At 37.3% G+C, this 22,049-nt stretch overlaps 1 protein-coding gene across 24 annotated transcripts in view; it reads right to left on the bottom strand.

Moving 5' to 3' along the window:
* Nucleotides 1-22,049, bottom strand: part of adgrb2 (adhesion G protein-coupled receptor B2) — a 341,068-nt gene that overhangs the window by 191,619 nt on the left and 127,400 nt on the right. For 23 of the 24 annotated variants that reach the window (XR_013190423.1, XM_077196041.1, XM_077196031.1 and 20 more), the window contains exons 3-4: nt 2,263-2,343; nt 112-297 (exon numbers count right to left, since the gene is read on the bottom strand). Coding sequence is in view for 23 of the 24 variants with exons in the window: in XM_077196041.1 (XP_077052156.1) it covers nt 112-297; nt 2,263-2,343 (267 nt within the window). In the remaining variant the exon portion in view is untranslated. The remainder of the gene's footprint in view (nt 1-111; nt 298-2,262; nt 2,344-22,049) is intronic. The other variant, XM_077196021.1, reaches the window with a different exon arrangement.

The raw sequence follows: 22,049 nt of genomic DNA, 5'->3' as shown, positions 1-22,049 counted from the left end.
TTACTAACAAAGCAAACATTCAACTAAGGTTTAATTATGTTTGACCTTGCCATGCAGTGTGAGGAAGTGTAAATGTGTAGAGGGACGTCCAGAAGCATGGAGGTACTCTACCTGCTTGATGCTGCGGCTCACCTGGGCAGGTGGCAGTGTTGTTGCAGAGTCGGCTTTCCCTCAGCGGGCCACTGCAGAGGGTCCCGTACGGAGAGGATACACACGAACGAGAACGAACCTGCCAACCTTGCCCACATGTCAGTGAACACATGCTCCACTGAGACCACTCCTCCGCTGCCGGGTCACCTACAAAACACGAGATGGAGAGAAAAGCAAAATCTTGAAATTCCTGACACAGACAGAAAGCAAACACTTTAAGAAAGTAAAAAAAACAACAAGGTCAACGTTAGTCTAGAAGGGTTATGCTTCATTGCCACCTTCAATAAACTAGAAACGCATTTCCAAATATTCACAAAAACCTCATAAAAATCGTTTTGAGGTCTTCAGCAGCTTAAGGTCTTCTAAAAGGTGATGCAAGGTCGGTGGCAGCCGTATCTGAATGTAATGGGTGGGATGTCAGTCATTTTTTGAAAGCTGTGTCCTTGGATAGAGGCAACATCACAAAATGAATGGGCAAATCAAATTAATTGCACGTCTTGTAATCGCATTACATCTTCATTTGCATGTGATGAGTCAGAGCTTAGCCTTATTTGCGTAGCGGATGGGTGGAGACTAGAGGGAGTTTACGCACATACGTTTTCTTTCACAAAGATGGATGCTGAAAAAGGGAAAAGGTGGGATGCCACTTACTTCAAGATGAGAACATTCACATACTTTATAACATTATTTTTATTTAAAAACAAAAAAACGTATATTATTATCTTATTTTATTTAATATAATATGTTATGTTACTTTTAAATTTATAACACATTTTACAATATATTATTTACATTTTTTTTTAATATGTCAAATTCTTTTCTATTATATGTATACTTTTATACAAATATACTGCCACCCAAACATTTGGGTTCAATATGGTTCATATGGTTACTACGATTATGACCTTAAAGCTCCAGTAGGTAGCTTTTGTAAACAAATATTTGTTAAAACTGTCATTATGTCCTGACAGTAGAATATCAGACAGATAATCTGTGAAAAAAATCAAGCTCCTCTGGCTCCTCCCTTTGGTCCTATAGCCATATACAGAAATACACCGCTCCCGGTCAGAAACAACCAATCAGAGCCAGGAGGAATGTCTTAGCAGTGTCAATCACGCTCGTGTACGCGCTGATCACCTCTCTCTTGCACAGCGCGAGCGCGTACCGTCATTCGTGACTCTTCTGTTCGAACTCGTTCATCCAAATGAACAAATCTTTTTTCTAGTCATTTCATTTCTTTTAACAAACGAAACGACTCGAAAAAAGATTTGTTCATTTTGATGAACGAGTTCGAACAGGATCACGAACGTGCATCACAGAACAGAGCAAGGCGAGCATTTGTGCTTATAAAACTTAAAGTTTTTTATTTATTTTTGAAATGACCGATCGTTTCGCTAGATAAGACCCTTATTCATCGTCTGGTATCGTTTAAAGCCCTTTGAAGCTGCACTGAAACTGTCATTTGGTCCTTGAAACGTTTGTGTCCTATTGAAGTCCATTATATGGAGAAAAAGCCTGGAATGTTTTTTAAAAATCCCTTAATTTCTTTGCGACTGAAGAAAGAAAGACATGGACATCTTGGGTGACATGGGGGTGAGTAAATTATCAGCACAAGTTTTTTTTAAAAGTGAACTAATCCTTTAACGTTATCTTACTAGCTATTTATAACTTATAGAAAGAGTGCAACGTTAGAAAGTTAGCTGCTACATGTATTGAAAAATACATAATGATTTGAGGACCAAGTTTGTAGTCAAAGTATGGGCAGGCCATAGTCAATGTAAAGCATATTGTTGATGTTTCGTCCCTATTAGTGAATGTTCCATAACTGTTTATAATCCGCCGTCATCGGTGGTCCTGCTTACTAGTCTGTGCGTTCACGGCAGGCTCCGCTGTGGGGGAGGAGCTGTGGAGGGAGGGCTGTAGCGCAGCAGAGAGAATGGGGGTTGGACCTGTAAGTTGTGCTTGTTCAAATTTTCAGGCTAAGTCAACATTTTATCAAAACTCCCTACTGCTGCTTTAACTGCATTTGATCAAACTATTGTGTCTACATGAGGTAAAGTTGTATTATGAGGGAGCATGTAAACGTAGTTATTGACAGTAGATGGTATTCACCTGTCTGGGCCTGGAACACACCCGGCTGGTCAGCTGATCGCGGCCTTTGCGTCTTCACCTTCTGCTCATCATCGTCAGGTTCTGGACACACACAAAAATACATTCATAAGTAAAAATAATTTCAATCATGACCACTCTCCGAATAGTTTTAGCATGCCATATATATATATATATATATATATATATATATATATATATATATATATATATATATATATATATATATTAACCCAATGTGGTCACAACTGTGCATATATCGGGTATTTTATAAGCTTCAAATGTGACTCATCCGATTAGGTTTTAGAATGGAAAGCATCCATAAAGTCCAGTCAGAAAATGCTGCTACACTATACACTCTTTATTAGTATGGAACTGATGTATACGGTTGTACAATCACAAATGCTAAAGCTCACACATACTATTAGCGCTGTTTTACATTTGCACAATAATGTTAGACATCTCTGCAGGAGCTTCCTCTTGCCCTTGAATGAAATGTAAATTTCTCCATTGTGTGAGGAACATTTTAAGTGTGCAGCTCCTGAGAAAACCTACATAAGCCAACAGAGACCTGACACCAAAGTGATTTCTATATCTGGCCTGGTCCTCGGGCACATGAAAATCCCTCATAATGTGAACACACACTCATGAGAGCATATATTTCTACTCCTCGCTCAGATGAGGCTACCTGCCCCTCAAAAAGTGAAGTTTAGTGGAAAGTGGATAATTCCCTGTCTACTTTGCTGAATGTAAGTCTTTAAATGAGCACATTCAGTATGTAGTTCCGAGAGTCCCTGTACAAACCAAATGAATCCCAGGGATTAATTTTTTTGACACCTGAATCTAAAATAGGAGTGTTTCTAATTAAGTTAAGTTGCACTCACAATATGCATGGATTCATGAGTGTTTTTTTTTTTTTTTTTTGGTAAGAACAAACCTCACCTTTGTCCCTTTGTTCAATCTAATGCTGATTAACCAAGATTAAATATAAATGAGGGAGGGCATATCAAAGTAATTAGCATAATACATATCCAAATCATCTATAAGGGCTTCCACACGACCTCTTCTGAACAATCACTGTCTAAAAATAGTTTTACAGCTATGCATGGAAAAATGTTTTATGTTTGCTCTTTTAACACTGAATCTGTTTGTCTCTTATGCATAGAATGTTCCGCGCACATCACTCTCTTCTCTGCAGCTGATTGGTCGGCTTGACCTTTTGCTCTGAATGCATGAAAAGATGAACTGCGTGGGTTGCTAATAAATTCCATAGGCATAGACAGGAAAGAAGGAATTTCCATAAGATGTGGCAGGAAGAACCAAAGGAAGAAAACACTACAAAACAAGTGGATTCTCTTAGGCTCTTTCTAAATTACCACGAGTATAAGGATGCTTAGAAGAAATCGCAATCAGGAAACACATCCTCAACATGAATTTAAGAAAAAAAATATTCCTTTTGGGAGGCATGATTTATACTTCAGCGAGCTCCTACACCCAATGCTAAATTCATCTTAGTCAAGAGGCAGAGAAAGAAGCTCCCCATAGACTGCATTTCCATTATTTCCCTGCAAAAAGTAGTCAACAGGTCAGTGCGGATTGGATTTTAAATGGAGATGCTATTGTTAAGATACAAATGCATTTGAATAATGTAAGACACAAAACAGTTGACCTCCATTTAAAACGGAATGCTTCGAAAAAAAGATAATAGAGTATACAAAGAAAAGTTTAAACTTTATGTGCTTTTAATATAAGGACGTGTAATGCTCCATATTTTCAAAAAGGCAGAATTGAACAGAATGCAAGCCTCGACACAAACTTCAACTTCTTAAAAATGCAACTCACTCATAGTGAGATGGTCAAACAACAGAGTGCAACGCAAAGCAGCATCGAAAGACACCAATTTACATGTGTATGGCTGAAGCAATGGTGCTTTAAATATATATATATATATATATATATATATATATATATATATATATTATTGTTGTGACCTATTCCTACTATAACAGTTAACATTTGTGTGGAAGAAGCTAAAGCCTGATGCTAAAGGGTATACGACTGTATGAAAACAAGAAAATCATGAGAGTAGAAACTTTGGGAAAGAAAAACATACAGTACAGTATAATAAAGGAAGACATGCATTTGTTAGCAAAGAGGGATGCATCACATACATTGGAGCGCATGGGATAGATGGATACTATAGAGACATCCCCCCCGTTGGCTCTGTCAAACAGACCTGATTACCAGCGATTCCCGCAGGGCCAGTGTTAATACGCTTATGATAGCTCAGACGCGCACGCAGACGATCACACTAATTTACTCTGTCACGGAAAAAACAATAGTGGTGTCAGGAAAAGGCGGGGGATTGTTTCTGCTCGCTTTTTGTATCTCACTCCTACGCTTCTCTTCGTTCTGCCTCTCCTCTGCGTCTGTAGTTGTACCGTGGGTCTTCGCCACTGTCTCCATTCGGCTGGGGGTGAAGACAGCGGTTCAGTAAGACAGAGATACAATGTAAACGTTCTTTAACGTATCAGACACAAATTCTGGGTTGAAGGATACCTTTTGACCTCTTATGTCTTTGATTAATGCACATTTCTTTACAGACAATGTTGATCAGTTTAATGCATTCCTTGGATTCATTCTTTAAAATAAAAATCTTTTCTGACCTCAAACTTTTGAACGGCTGTGTAAAAATAAAAGCCAATAAATGGGAAATCATAAAGATTAAAATAAATATATTAAAAATAAATTATAATTATCAACTAAAAATAATTTACGGGTGATTTAGGCATCACACTCACACCATTATAATATGCTACTACATGATTTTTGGTTGAATTAACCCTTTAATTTCACCTAAAAAAATAAATTTTTGAAAAATGCCTCTTCTATATGTTTGCATTACATATACAGATGCTTAATCTGTATATGTAATGTCAGTTTCAGACTACAATCCATTTGACATAGGGAGTGATCGATCGGTTAATCTCGTAGTGTGTCATAGTGTACGACAACCGACGCCGTGTCTGCAACGCTTCACAGCCTCCTGAAAGAAAGACCAGAATGTTTCTTTTTTTTGTTGTCCACGACAGGTTCCATCAAACATGTGATGTTGACCAACATGAGCACATAAGCTCTCCATACACAGCTTTCAAACATGGTGAAACAAAAGAGAGACAATGTATTGGTGCTGCTTGGTGGAATTATGCAATGGAGGAAAGGTTTGTGGAGCTACGAAACAATACTCCGGCCTATATGATGTTTCCTCGAGGGACTACCACGACAGTGTGAAAAAAAATATCAATGCTGGCGAATGATAGTTGAGGCGCTGGAGTTAGCATTAAGCTAACACACCGCTTCATTAGCCATTGTTTGTTTACGTTCTCGTTTCCGGAAGTCAGCCGCTAGTTCTGGCTTCTTGATGACATCACGCACGCCGTTAAAGACGGCAAGCAATAATTTATCAGGAAGTAAATGTGTTGTCTGACATGTTTCTTGTCCACGACACAACAAGAATTTAGGTATCAAAGTCTCATAATCTGATAGAGCGACTATATCGTAACAGACAAAAATAACAGTGTTCGCCTCAGCTTCTTCTCCGACTCCGTCTGTATTCTCTTCCCAAGCTGAAACTCAGTCATATGGTAAAGCAGGATTCTCTAGAGATCTCCCTGGAGCAGTGACGTGTGTAACCAGCCTAAAAGTCCAGCATGCTAAACAGATGTTGTTTATCCTGGGACGTCGTCTGTACATTACCCCTTGAGAGACAACTGTACTTATTTCCACGATCCGGCGTGTGTGTAAGTGTGTGTGTGCACATCTGACACTAGCCCTTTAAGCACTAAATGAGAGGTTGAATTATCTTTCCGCCACTCTCACAGCTTGTTCTTGGAAGCCGGAAATGAATTTAAGCGTTTAGCTCAAATTGAAGCCATTTAATTAAACGGCCTTGTGGTGTGTCTGTATTACTCACTTGGGTTCAAGTAAAGCTTAGTGTGCTGAACATCCGCACGCATCCATCCGAAACAATCAATACTGAGCTTGGCTGTTTAAAGACGCAAACTGCATCCATCAGTAAAGCCAAACCTGGTTTACATTAGGCATGGGTCACAACGAGAGAGGTCAGCAAGTTGATACTATTATATTAAAATGATTGTCAACACTGATGAGTCAAAACTTATTTTAACAATGCAGCCGATAACATCCATGGGTGATAGAGAATTTCTACCACTTTCAAAAAAAAATCATTATTTTAAATGCTATAAGTGAATTTAGTCATCACAACATTATAATGTACAGTACGAAAATTGATATTTATTTTGCTAAAAATGTAAGTGTTATTAATTACATTTTGTATTAATTACTGTACTTGAATTACCGTATCATATTTGAGGCCAGATCATTTTGATCAAAACTTTGCAGAAAAAAAGCTTGTTGCACAAAATCTACTATGCATCTTCTGTCGTCTGATTGATAATTTATCCTTTTTTTAGCAAGTAAAATGGCTTTTAGTAGATTTGTAAAAATGTCTTCATTCAGGACGTGTTTAGAAGTGATGTTTATTTGTATATCTCTCAATCATATTGCATTGTTTATATTTCCTGCCCACCACAATACAAATCACAGACATTTCATCATAAAACTAATTAAATACCATCTTACTAAGACATATTATTCGCAGATATAGTGTGACATCTTATATTTAAATTAATTTCTGATATACTGTTATAATTGAAATTACAATTATATTACAAACTGTCAGAAAATATCATACTTTATGGCCATATACATGTAATATTTAATATTTTTAATAATATTTGATCAGTTTGATCATCTAAATTGAGGTGTTTTTTGTTGTTGTTGTTGTTGTTGTTGTTGTTGTTGTTGTTGTTTTATCTCATTGAGTTTGTACCTCAACTCCACATTCTTCTATATCATACTACATGACTCTGATGTACCAAATACGATACTCAAAAGAAAAACATACGCAAACATATTGTCTAGGTTACTATTATTATATTCAAATATGTCAGGCTTGACACAATTAAGATGCGTCTGAAGTTAAACTAATTGTAAAAGACCACATTGTTCCATACAGTTGCTTTTGAACAAACAAAAGCATCCTAAACACATCCTAAGAAACGTGTCTGTTCTGTCAAGTGAACCTGATTTTGAAAACACATGCTATGTATACCGCACATCCTTTTTTTAGTGCACAAAATAATCTGTTTGTGTATTTTGGTAATGTTTTATAAAAAAGTACATCTGGAAGTAAACTAAAACACTTAGCCTTGAAACAAAACCACAGAGAGGCACCATACCAGCCAGCTCGACATAAAACAGATGTAGCAGAAGAGAAATCGGCAGCAGCATCAGCAAGCAAATCTATCAGCACGGCATGCCAGCGTTGCATCTCCAGCAGAAGCCTGACACCCCACAGCAACATCAACAACGTTAAAACCCCAACAATTCACTTCACATCCTTCCTCTCCAGCTCTCCACAGAGTTCTGCGAGTGGTAAATACGACCTGTCCATCAGCCTCCGGTAGGGGTGGACAGTTATTATAACAAGCATCTATCTATTCTCAACTGTCATGAAGGTACAAACAAAGAGAAAATAATGCAAAAGGCTTAGTTCAGCAGACTGTGCTGGGCCTCCTCCATAAAACAATTATGATCGGAACTCAGAGTGGTGCATTGGGATTTAGAGCTAGACAGGCTGTAGAAACAGGCATAGAGAATCAATAGAAATGGAAAATGGAAAAACGTACAACTTTAGGTTATTGACCTTTCTCAGGTTCCCTAAGGCTTTAAATAGTACCTAAAATTAATAATTCAACCGACCAGATGTGTTTCACTGAAATGTGTGACCTATACCTCACCTCATGCATTAGAGTCCATGAGTGATGTTAGATCAGTGATCAAATCTTTCTTTTGAGTAAGATCTTTTTAATGAATCCAGTTCACATGTACTAAATGATTTGTTCACAAATCCAAAGACTCAAATTATTCAGTCATAGTACTTAATAACTTATTGGAAGGGAAGATTATCATGAATAACAACAAGAATTTTGGATAGTTTCTCACGCAAAGCTAATCAGAAAACATTGGACAGCGGATATGAGTCATTTGATCCACTTTCATGATACTTTTATGGTGCTTTTGGTCTTTTTTGAAGCTTGAAAGCTTCAATGTCATTCATGATAATTGCATGACAAAGCAATCAGAACAGTCTTTAAAGAGGAACTATTGTGCCTTTTCAACATCATTTTGTGATACTGTTGCTGTTTAAGCATGAAAAAGTGCTGCAAAGTTACAGAGGTACTCCAAAGTGAGTTATTCTCTTTATCAGTGTCACTATGTTTGACCTCCCTGAAAATGCCACCATTGTAGTCTTGAGTTTTCTTCCTGGAATGTACACGCAACAATATTCCTCATTTAAAAAATTCCTGCCCAAGGCATATGCAAAATAAAGGAGGCAAGGCCTGGTTGAGTTGCGTTAGTAGTGTGTTGAAACTTACTAGGGGTGTACCATTATAGTATCTAGTATTTCCAAAATACTCGAAGTGGTTGACCAATCACAACACATTGGTGCAGCCAACCAATCAGAGCACATTGCGGTTTGAAGAAGTAGAGGTTTAAGAGACAGGAACTAAACGTAGCGTTACTGACAGACCAGGAAGCGAGATGTTGCAACAACGTAAAAGATGTGAAAAATAATCAAGACTTTGTAAAAGGTATTCCATAAAATACTTTTTTTTTCAGATTTCTTCATGTCTCTAAGCGCTTACATGTATGCTTTTGATTTGTGTGTTTTTGTGTATTAATTTTAATGTGGGTTTGTTCAACTATTTTTTGGCTCTACTGAGTCCCTGAAACACACCCTGTGTGTGTGTGTGTGTGTGTGTGTGTGTGTGTGTGTGTGTGTGTGTGTGTGTGTGTGTGTGTGTGTGTGTGTGTGTGTGTGTGTGTGTGTGTGTGTGTGTGTGTGTGTGTGTGTGTGTGTGTGTGTGTTTTTTCACATATCCTTGCTGAGGCGCTTCCATCTGACTCAGTGAGCCACACAAATGAAGTGATTTATGCGCCTTCCTGCTCACATCTCTCTCTTCTGACTACCAGTGTTTTATGCACAAACGTCCCCAAACCCTGAGTGTGTGCATGAGTGCATGTGAGCACACGGCTATTTATGACTATACACTTCAACACGTGTGACCCACTCGGCACAGTTATAGTTGTGTGTTTATTTATGCATGTATCTCCTTGTCAACATAAATTCATGCGGTCAGGGCCAAGTCTACAATGTAAATTTGTTATTGCAAATAAATGTATAAACCTGTGTGTGTGTGCATATATGCGCCAAGGAGGACTGTTATTGTCATACTGTGTAATTCACATACTTCCAGGAAGCAAAATAATACCGGCTAATAACGACTAATACCAGAACAAAGAATAACTCGAAATGAGGTCTTATATACACAGCAAACGGAGGGTGAAACTAACTAGTTAACAAAAAGTAATTAACAGAGTAGAAGATTAACAAAGAAACTCAAAAATGAACAACACAGAGAAACAGATCAAAAAACAAATCTCAAAACGTAACAATAATAGGCAAGAGACAGGGAAAAAATATTAATAATAAACCGATGTTAAAATCCTGGCATATAGAGATAATGTTATGGCCGATAACCGATAAATACCCAATATTAAAATCTATTCAATTTTCTTTTAATAAATTACAAATAAAACTAGAAAATATAGACTTAAACTTTAAATAAAACTTAAAAACCTACAAACACAATTAAATCAATTGTTTTAAATGCTACAAGTGAATTTAGACACTATACAGGCCTGTTCACCCCACGGACGATAATTATATAGTTTTAATAATCATTCTAATTGTATGAGAATGAAAGTCCACACCATATATTAGAACGTTATAATATGCAGAATGGAACCTGGATATTCATGCTGAGATTTAATCAAGATATACAATTATTTGTATTTGTACAGATTAAAATTAGATCCAATCTAAATGTAAAAGACAAACTGACCAATATCCAAACTGAAGAAAAAAAACATATATTATGCACAATTATACACTGTAAAACATTATATGATCAATAAGTTGACAACATATGTTTTTATATTGATTTAACTCAATTAAATAAGTAAAGCAACTTTTTTATAAGTTACATAAGTTTTATAAATTTATTTATTTCCGTTTCCAGTGAAGGATCCAGCGTGTTGCAGCTAAAGGCTGCAAAATTGTACATATAGAGAGAGAAAAAAATGCAAAAACAAAAAAAATATATATATTTATTTTCCATATTTGTAGTACATTCCAAACTGCATGACAACATTTTACAGGGTAAAACTGACAGAAACTGCCATTCCATCAGTTCTGCTCAAACCCCCCCAACCCCCGAAAACACAATAACCCACTGTCTGTTGACGGCGATACAAAAATGCGGACGTACAATCTAGTTTTCATGAAAGGAGCTGTTAAATGTCCAAACGCATCATCTAACGGACTTTTAATGACAAATAAATTGGAAAACACAGAGAAAGAGTAAACAATGTTTATTTACATATACTACTGATATTGAAACAATACAACACGGGATGGAAATTGGCGAAGTTACACTTTAAATCAGATTCAGCAGCTATTCTGAATGACAGTCAATAGATGCTTGTTGGATCCAAATAGTGCATTTGGAAAACTGAGCTAGCTATGCTACCAGGACCCCAATGTTATTCGTTAATCAGGGCTCTACACTGCCACTAAAATTACACATCCACGGGACACTTGCAGTTAGTGGCTCATCTCTTTCTTTTTTCCCGGCAGGTCTTCTCCATTACCTTACTTACTTCCTTATCTGAGACTGCAGTAGCACACTAGTACTCTACCTTCCAGGCTGCTGCAGGGGGAAGTCAGGTATGAAGGTAAGAAATATCTGCAGGGCCTTTCAGTAAATATTCCTTAATAAGAGCCAAATGATTTGGATGGCAATTTAGAGTGTAGATACAGAGAAAGAGAGCGATAGAAAGAGAGGGTGGAGAGAAACAAGAGTAGAGTAAAACCTTTCATTTAGACAAAGACTGAAGCTAAGAAAGGGATTTGGTGGATTGCCAGTTTGAGCCAAAGTCGTTCTTTGTTGCTTGCAAGGCCAGGATTTAGAGACAAAGATGAGAGAGGAAACGAGAGAGAGGAAGGGAAATGAGCCGCAAAACATGTAAGGAAAAAAGCCGGAGAAGTAAAAACAAAAAGATGCGTAACGCATGATCAAGGCTGTGTTGGGGAAAGACAGATTTCATCCACATCGAGAGCCGTGGGAGACCCAGAGAGAGACAAATCCAAATGTTTCGGAGCGTGTAGGTGTGCATGTGTGTGAGAGATGGATTACGTGGTTGTGATGCTAACGGTGGAAAAAATGTGGATGTGTGTGTGTTAGTATCCCAGTCGATTCCTTCAATGGAAGTGTGTGGATGCAAGATAATAACTTACAAGCCTATGCACATTCACTGCGGCGTGTGGTGTGAGTGTGCATATATTTGTGTGTTAATTCAGGTGTTTCATTCTGACACCAGTGAATGCAATAAACATGCTCACTCTTCCTTTCTACTCCGGTATTCTTGCCTTCTCTGAAATATAAAATAGTTTAAGCTCTTGAGGACTGAAAGGGTGAACAAGTACAGAAGTTTCATGCAACAAACTATATATCACCCTCAAGACCAAGTCAAATATTATACAACATACATATACTAATATTAATAATAACTAATACTAATAATATATATACAAAGAAACAAAAGCACCTATATCTTCATTGGCAGATTCAAATGGTCAAAAGACAAAAAGCACGACTAAAATTAAAAACTATGGAAAAATTACTAGTTTCAGGGCATTTCATGTGGCTTGAATGCGAACATTCCAACTGAATCTTAGATGTCTAACCTCTAAATGATATAGTTAAATCATTGTGTTTATCTCAAAACCCAAGAGCCTGTTAAACATAAGCTGTAGCAATACTCAAGGAGGGCCATACTCAGACAAATAAGGGTCCTTCAAACTCTAGGAAGTCCTCTTTATTCTCTAATTGAGGGGATTTACAGGTAGCAGCCGTTTGCACAGAGTGTGCTGTTAGGCATGCGGAAAGGTTTGAAGTTCACTGGGAAAAGATTATCATATGAATGACTTCCTCATTAAGAGCACTTCAAAATAGTGAACAGAAATACAAAAAACTCTGAAGGGCTGCAGAAGATCTGAACAAAACAAAAGAAAGAAAGATTATATAATGCTTGAATGAATTGTATGTATAATGGTACAGGTTATAAGGATATACTATAGGCCCTATAGACTAATTTCAATCAAATAAAGCAAGGCAGACCCTTCAATGTGGTTATATTGTTTTCTTTCCCAAGTAAAGCGATGTGTGTGCATGTGCGTGCACGGTTGTAAACGCGTACGATCAATATTAAGTGCTCCTGTTGGACTTGACAGTGCATCAGAAATAATACACTACATCACAAAAGGACTGAACTGTTGAACTGTTTGACAACTTGCTCTTTGATAGGGTTTACACACAAACACGCACGCACGCACGCACACACACACACACACACACACACACACACACACACACACACACACACACACACACACACACACACACACACACACACACACACACACACACACACACACCACTGAGCTCTCTGAGGAGTAAATGGCCTCTTAAGTTTGCCAATCTGCCTCTTTTCACATTACTCTTTCGTATTATTCGTTTCTCTCCTATTTTGTCTTCCAATTTTCAACTCCAAAGGCTGTGCACAGCCAGTTTAAAGACTATTCTGTCAGTACTTCCTGGAACATGGCCAAATAATTTATTTCATTGTGGATTTAATTGTTTCCAACATTTAATCACATTAATAAAATATTTAATTACTGTATTAGCTGAAGTTAGAGAGTGCAGATGGATATATTAGGACTACTTTGTTCCTGAAAATGAAGGCACATCAAAATATATCTAAAAAAATAACTTTCACAAGAGTATTAGTAGACTGTCTGCTTAATATCTGCTAACACTTTATTTAGATGCTCCCTCAACAGACATTCTAATGACAATAATTAACTTTGACAAGTACATGTCAAACCCTAACACCTAAATAACCTAAAATTCTACGAATACAGAGTTAGTTGTCATGTAGTTGCAAAGTTATTTATAGTTAACAGAGTGTCTGTGGACAAAATAAAGGATAACAATGAAGTGTAACCCTAAAATTAATTGTACAATTACTTGGATGGATGGATGGATGGATGGATGGATGGATGGATTGATGGATGTAAAGCTTTTATGACACACCTCAGACCTGTTTGTGCATATCCACATTTAAAACCTTTCAAAATCAGAGTCCCTTTACGGCTAACGTCACTTTTAAAACCTTTCAAAATCAGAGTCCCTTTACGGCTCACGTCACTTTTCTTCTCCAAAAGACAGTGCAAGAAAACCAATCATTTACTGTGATTTTACAAACTCTCCATGTCTCCAGTCAATGGGGTCACTCTTTGTCTTACAGACAGGCTGCGGTAAAGCTGTTTGGATCCTCTTATCTCGGCCAACGTTTGATTAGTGTGTGCAGGCCTGAATATATCCTGCTAATGGACGTATATGTCATTACTTAGGGCACATATACTGGCCATCTGATTTAACACTGCCTGCAACATGCATTTCAACAAATGTAGAGACAATGCTCTATAAACTGTAGAAAGTAAATACGACAAGTTTATGTTTATATAGACCAATCAGTCCATTTAATTGGCAATTTTAATTTTTTTTGTCCATGCCATTCAAACATGGTTGCCTTGTCTTTGAGCACTATGGTCTGAACTCAGCCTCTGGGAAAATAACAACTGATATAATTTGGTAAAATTAGCCATCATTGCAGAGATGACTATGTGATGTTACCTTGAACATAAAAGCAGTGTCTGGAAAATACATTCTGGCCTTTGCTGAGAGATGCTGCTTGCTATTTCAACAATCTAGAATTCAAAAGTTTTTTTTTCTTTTCTTTTTTTCTCTATTTTGTGCCTGGATAATAGAAAGTACTTTATAACCTGCAAAAGTGGGTTTTATCATCACATTCAAAGAGCAGCTTCAACAAGAAACAAAATAATTTTAACCAAAATGTCTTTATTTTGGTACTGTCTCAAGTGGTTGCAGGCAGACAGATGTAGACAGAAGAAAACAATTCTAACACGAGTTTAATAACAAATAGTCAAAAGGTAAACAAAAGGTGGCAACACACATAATCGTAAGAGCGAACAGACGGAGAATGAACGTGAGGATACAACTTAAATAGTTAAATAGCTAAGGTTTATGCAGGTAGGTTATTTTAAGTTTTATTTTAATATTTTTTCCTCTGAGATATGTCACTTTGGTTTTCAGTGGCAGTTGTTATTTTACATTAAAGGTGCACAAGTTCTGCTATGACAATTCTTTGTTTCTTCACGTTTTTACATTAGATTTAAATAGGTAATATTATACCCTTTTTCAAAGTCTTGATTTTGTTTTGGGGTCTACTAGAATAGGTCTTCATGCTTGAATGCGCAAAACACACCTTATTTTTCACATATTTGACATTGTTGCAGCACTTCTCTTCCCAGTCTGTTAATAACACTCTGTTTGGTTCCTGTCTCTATTCAGCCCCTCCTTCTGAAAAGCACAATGTGCTCTGATTGGTTGGCTGGACTAGTGTGCTGTGGTTGGTCAAATGTTTCGAGCGTGTTTTGGAAATGCCACGCCCCTTACCATAACCGCCAGTTTTAACATGTTCTGTGAAGAAAACTCAGTGGAAGGATTTTAGGGAGTTCAAAACCTTTTCAGGCTCAAACAAGCAAAATTACACTCTAAAGTTGAAAAAAAGGAGGGGAGAGGGGCATAATAGATCCTCTTTAACAGGGGTTTGTAGACATTTTCTATCTACTATTTCTCTGTGTATTTGAGCATCCTGACCAGAGACACTGGCTCAGCCACTGGTGTGAGCATCTGTTCAGCTGACCAATGGCAGACGGGGGAAGTGTTCGGGCGAAACATGATTGAAAACTTCATTATTTTTGGCAAATTTCATTTGTTTCCATTAGAGACACAAGCCGCGTTTCCATTAAATAATTGCGCAAAACTTTATAAAAACTAATTAAAAAAACTATTGTGAAATGACGGCGTTTCCATTAACCGATGTTATGCGACTAAATGCGTCCCCCCCCCCCCCCCCCCCTGCGTAATAAGTAATTCCAAAAATCATGGCAACGGATGTTGGTAGGTTTAAGTATATCGCAGCCACCGCATTAGCCATTATTTTTAATCAATGGAGACGTAGGTGCGTTACCCAAGCATTAATGACAAGGAAACCCCTTTATACTTGGAAGCGGCCACGTATGAGGTGTTTCTGGGTGTTTCTCCCTCATATCTGCTTCAAGGTCTTGATAAAATGTGGCATTTCTTTGTTGTTTAGAATCCAGTATTCCTGTAATTCCTTTGTCTTTTACAAGTTTAATAAAGAACTCTGTTTTGTCTTCTTTCCAACTTCTTTAAAGAAGGATCGACTGTTACGTACAACAGGTATTCTGTAAATCCGAAAAAAAAAGAGAAAAAAAATCCTTTTGGCGTACTTTCATTTTTCAATTTCCATTTGCGCAATTTGTTGGGTAATGGAAACGCGGCTATAGAAACTACACAGTTCATCTTTAACGAAACTAACCAATTTCAAATATTTTCAACAGGTAAGCTAAAGGGAGGTCTGGATGGTTTCCATCTCAGAGATTGAAATGTTCACTCAACAAACAGGGCATGTGGCATAACCAGAGGAGACCACATGGTTTACACTGTCATGGAAACCATGGAATAATGCCATCTGAGTGAGGAATTCATAATTGCCAGAAATTTGGTCCTACTTTATATAGGTATCTTTAACTACTATGTACTAACATTTAAACTAATACTTTGATACAGTGCACTTATTATGCACATCCACGTTTTTACGTTGTAGTTAGATAATAATAATTATCTACATGTAATTACATAATTTATGTAACTACAGCTATAATTACACTGTTGACCCTTCCATTCCCTTTTTTTTATTATAGCATTGTATTTGTAGTATTACCTTTTCTATAACACTCTATAACTACCATATTCTACTGATGTGTGAATGTAAAGAAGGTGTTAAAGATAAACGTGGGGACAAAAACCTACATTCCATGTTTGTTAACTACATCAAATGCGTTAAAAAGATAAGTCAGGTTTGTGACTTCAAAAATGTGTCTTTGTGGTTTGTGACTGGAAGTGGCAGCTGTGTGTTTGTGACTATTAACATTCTAGGGACACTGCAGCATATTCACACATAGACAGGCAGCTGACATCCATACATCAGAGTCAATGATCGGAGAGTCAGTCATGTGCACAGATGTGCATCTGTTTTAGGGGAGGTCATTCAGAGGTCACAGTGAAATAGTGCACATTCAGACCTTTTATTACCCATCATACTAATGGGAAAAGATCACACATCACAGCATATGTCTGCAACATTCGAGTGTGCAATCTTTTCTTCCCTTTGGAGTGCTCTACCGCGGAAAACAGCATACTTGAAACCCGTGTTTATGTCCAGGACTGCAGAAAGGTGAAATAAGCCACTGATCATAAGAGCAGACAGTCTCCTAAGAGATGCTGCTTCTGCAAATGTCTTATTTTTTTGCTGCCTAAACGCTGCGTTTATCAACCTTTTATCATCAGCTATCATAACCATCTCTCTCTCTCTCTCTCTCTCTCTCTCTCTCTCTCTCTCTCTCTCTCTCTCTCTCTCTCTCTCTCTCTCTTCTCTCTCTCCTTCTCTCTCTCTCTCTCTCTCTCTCTCTCTCTCTCTTTCTCTTTCTCTCTCGTCTCTTCCCCTCTTACCTTTTCTAGAATTCAGCCATTAATTCCAATCATACCGACAGGAACAGTCTGGACATCACTGGGGAACATGTAGTCAAGGCAGTGGTTGTGAAAGTTTACACGACACGATGTGCTAAAAACAGAAACGTTTTTCCTTTGTGTTTTCACGTACAGATGACAACGTTGTCAAAATGATCCCGTTCTGATGGATTCGTGATTTTAAACAGGATATTGTCATACTCCAGAGATTTCTTTGCATAAACAGTAAAGAAAGAAAATGCACCAAGGCTTCATTTGTTTGATCAAAAATACAGTAAATAGTAATATTATACATTTTATAACAAAAAATGTGTTAATATTTTAAAATGTAATTTAGCAGCCATTACTAAACTAGGCCTATCACTAGGCCTTCAGTGTCACATGATCTTTCAGAAATCATTCTGATATGCAGTTTCTCATGATGCTGCAAATACACAATATTAAACTATTTGTATCCATACAATAGAAGTCAATGGGGTAAGAAAGAAATAAAAAAAGAAAGAAAGCTGGCCAACACTTGCCATTTTTGTGTTTAAATCACATCCGACAGTCACTGCAAGCTGAAAAACTTTATTATGCCATAAAAAAACTCACTTCACTTTCACTCACACCAGCTTGGTTTGACAGTGATAAAACACCCCACCTCATATATTGAACATTCATAACGGCCAACTAATAAAGATTTGTTTTTCTTTTTCATCTACTGATTCAAAGCACCTAATGACACATCCCATCAGTGCTTGTTCTGTGATCAATCTAATCTGTTCATATGCATGGTAGGGATCTTCAAAGCAAGTGTCAAAACAGACGATATGATCAATACAATTTCATATCAAGCAGCATATCTTCAATATCTCTAATGCATGATTCACAATCATTACATAATTCATTAAAATGCCTAAAACACAGTGGAATCAAATTGGCAGGATGTAACATTTTGAAATATGGCCCGAGAAGCATTCTGTGTGCCCGGTCTGGTTAGGAGTGTGTGGATGACTTTGAGACAGCAGAAGTCAGAAGACGTCACTGCGTGGCAGACGAGTGGTAGACATGTCCAGTCTGCTTCTGGCTAAAACAGTCCACTCCATCCTCTGCCAAAAATCCTGATTGTCATATTGGACCAATCATTTTAGCTCTGATGTTCCATCAGCTCTTGTCGGCTGAAAACAAATCGTCGAGGCAGTCGGTGAAGCCCTGAACTGCCATAAAACCCTCATTTCGCTCAACGTGAGCAGACAGCAAGATGCTATCTCGGAGTGAACTCAATGACTGACGTTGTGTCTCCAGCCTTGAAAAAAGGTCCAAACAAAACCAGTAGGCCTATGTAGAGATAAAAAGAACAAGCCAAATAAACAGAGTAGAATGATGGAAAGATAAGTGGAGAAATCTGAAAAAATTGCGAAATATTACAGAAGCAAAACATTTTATATATATATATATATATATATATATATATATATATATATATATATATATATATATATATACATTATGTGTGTACAGTTGTTTTCAACAATAGTGGGGAGATGTTTGCTGTCTGTGAAAAAAAATGTTTCGGCCTAAAAAACGTGTGGCATTGCTTAGAGCACCTTTAAAGAACATTTGGTCCCACTTTATATTAAGTGGCTTTAAGTACTATGTGCATACATCGAAAAATAAGTACAATGTACTAGGTTGTATTGTAAAACACTTGTTCTGCTATTGAGATGTGATACGGGTATGGGTAGGGTCAGGTGAGGTGGTATGGGTAGGTTTAAGGGTGGGTTAAGGTGTAAGGGAAGGGTCAACAGCATGTAATTACAGCTGTAATTACATGCTGGTATTTTCAAAATATAAGTACAATGTAAAAACATGTATGTACACAATAAGTCCATTGTATCAAATTATGAATTTCAATGTAAGTACATAGTACTTAAAGCCACTTAATATAAAGTGGGACTGAACTTTTGGTTACACTTTACATGTGTAACTCTACATGTACTTACTATAGAGTTAGGATTAGGGTTTGATTTAGGGTTTGTTGCATGCAGACCAGACCCTTTTCCACTATAAAGAACCGTTTGTGGAATGGAAAGGTTCCAAGAATGTTCAAGGTTCTTCAAGAAACTATAGATGCCAAGAGTGCAGAAGGTATATTTTGCCTCAGTTTTGGTCAAGACTACCTGTTTGTTTAACCAACTATCTTACGGATTCAATTAAGTTAACAATATGTTAAGATCCCCCTAATTTTAAGACAATTTTTGTAACTTCTTTTACAAGACAGAAGCTTAACTATAGCTGTAGTTGGTAGCTTGGCAAACTACAGTTTCAAAGTAGCTTCTCTAAAACCGGTGGAGTGAAACATTTTTTACACCTAATTGTAGAGAATAAATATTCAGGATTAAACTGAAAACGAGACTGAAGACAGAGTGGTGAGGAAGAAAGGCAAATGAGATGGATGGGATGGCAATGCTACAGATTGAGTTTCTGCATATGCTAAAGCACTCTAAATCTTTCAGGTTAGAGTTATATGGATGAGGTGTGTGTTTTCCATGATGCAGTGCTGTTTACGGGCCGGATGATTTGTAGCTTATTGCTTGGACTGTTTTTTCCAGCGTGTGCAAGAATGATAGCATGGTCGCTTCACAAGATCACACACATTCAAAACCGTGCCCTAGATTCGATGACAGTCTCCATGGCCACCGGTACTTCCTACTTGGCGCGAACCGTACCTGGGCATTCTACCTGACAGGTGTAAAAATAACATGTGGTCTGACGCACGCTGTGAGGGATCGATCCTCTTAGCTCAATCGCTCTCTGTCCCCCTTTCCCGATCCTCTCCTACGCCAATGTCCACTGAGATCCACGCAGGAGACATACAAAGGAACAATCTCCCCACGTCTCTGCAAACATGCCAGCACCTGGCGGCTTTATAGCGACATGATAGCAATAGGGAACATTTCAAACTCCACACATAATAAATCTTTCAACACAATGGCCGTATGGCTTCTGAATCCTTGAGCTCCTGTGGAGAAATGAGAAAAACAAACTCTAAGCTCTGCTGTTCCTATTTCTGACAATAGCAACTTTAGGTAAAAAGTAGCTTTTTCCAATCCATTAGTCTCTTCTGTCCATTCGAATTTTATTTCAAAGGACATAAAATATGGATTAAGGGACACCTTTACTTGCTGATTTTTTGTTATTAAAAACAAACAAACAAAAAGTCTGAACGTAAATCAGTCTTCAGGGCATAATTTCATTTTAATCTTTGGGTTTGTTTTTTATCTTCTATTATTCTGTTTTCCCCTCCCCCTCAAAAATCTACTTCCATCTTCCGAAATGATTGATAATGATTAACATGCTCTTAGTCTCCCATTTGGTTCCCCCATTAATCTGTATTTTTGCTTTCTCCATATCTATATATCCATTCACATAACAGGGGGAAAAAACATTTATCAGTGTTTTTGTTAATTCAATGATAATATTCATCCAGTGATCCATCAACCTTGCTGTCACATTTCAAAAATAATGTTATGTTTTTTTATGTTTTTTTTTAAATACTGTAAATTACAATATATTTTCCAAAAACAAGCCAAATGTTAATCTCATATAGTCACATTATACATATATATATATATATATATATATATATATATATATATATATATATATATATATATATAGGCTTAGAGTTTGTGTAAGTCACCAAGGCTGCATATAATCAAAACTGTGTAAAAAACAGTAATATTGGGAAATATTATTATAATTGTGAATTTTACCTTCGGTGTCACATGATCTGAAATCACAAAATATGATGAATAGAAAGCTCAAAAGAACAGCATGTTATCTTTTGATCAACTGAATGCATCCTTGCTGAATAAAAGTATAATTTTATTAAAAGAGAGAGAGAGAGAGAGAGAGAGAGAGAGAGAGAGAGAGAGAGAGAGAGAGAGAGAGAGAGAGAGAGAGAGAGAGAGAGAGAGAGAGAGAGAGAGAGAGAGAAAATTTACTCATCCCAAACTTTATTGTAACTATATATATAGATATATGACTTTTCAATAAAATGTGTTGCACCATGAGGTATCTGTAGATAGACTTGTTATTCTGGTTGATGGATATTATTCTTGAGGTTTATGTTGCAGATTCAGACAATAAGGGGATTGCACAAACAATACAATCTCGAATGGCCTGATGAATGAATGAGCACCTTTCAAGAGGAAAGGCAATTGTAAAGGCAGCTATGAGCGTGTTGCTTGATGCACAACCGTACGAGTAGCTCACTCGTCTCCCTCATCTTCTGTCACTTTAATCTGTTTAAAAGAAGCCAGACACTTTGAGCCTCTGTCTCCATAAAACTTGCATCATCATTTGATATTCATCCTAGCAATCTTCAAAAACACATTAGCCTCGGCTGAAGGCAGGGGTCGCTTGTATCACCGTATTCTCAAGACGTTTCTCTAAGAAGTAGAATCCTTTCCATCTTTCCTCTGTTCTTTTCTTTCAGCCATTTCCTCTCAGTTTTACCATTATTAGTGTTATACTTTGACCCTGTGAATATTCTCATCTTGTAACAGACAGCATATATCGTGATAAAATGACTCCACAGAGTTGGTCTTGACCGTGACAGCCATGTTATGCATTACAGACCACATTCCTGCTTTATTTGCCTCCTGACGTTAGAGATGCGCAAAGCCATAAGCAAGCGTGGGCACATCAATCTTTGCAACTTCAATGGGCTACCTAGTGCGGGTTACATCAAACCAAGGTCAAATGGATTTCAAGATGATGAGCTTGTTTCCAGGGCTCTCTTGGAAATAGGCTCCCTTTAACTTGTCCTTGCTT

The sequence above is a fragment of the Siphateles boraxobius genome, unplaced genomic scaffold (assembly GCF_051911475.1).
Source record: "Siphateles boraxobius isolate OS27281-9 unplaced genomic scaffold, OSU_SipBor_1 35, whole genome shotgun sequence".
Taxonomy (NCBI): Eukaryota; Metazoa; Chordata; class Actinopteri; order Cypriniformes; family Leuciscidae; genus Siphateles; species Siphateles boraxobius.
The sequence above is the reverse complement of the archived record's forward strand: the minus strand, read 5'-3'. Positions and strand labels throughout refer to the sequence as shown.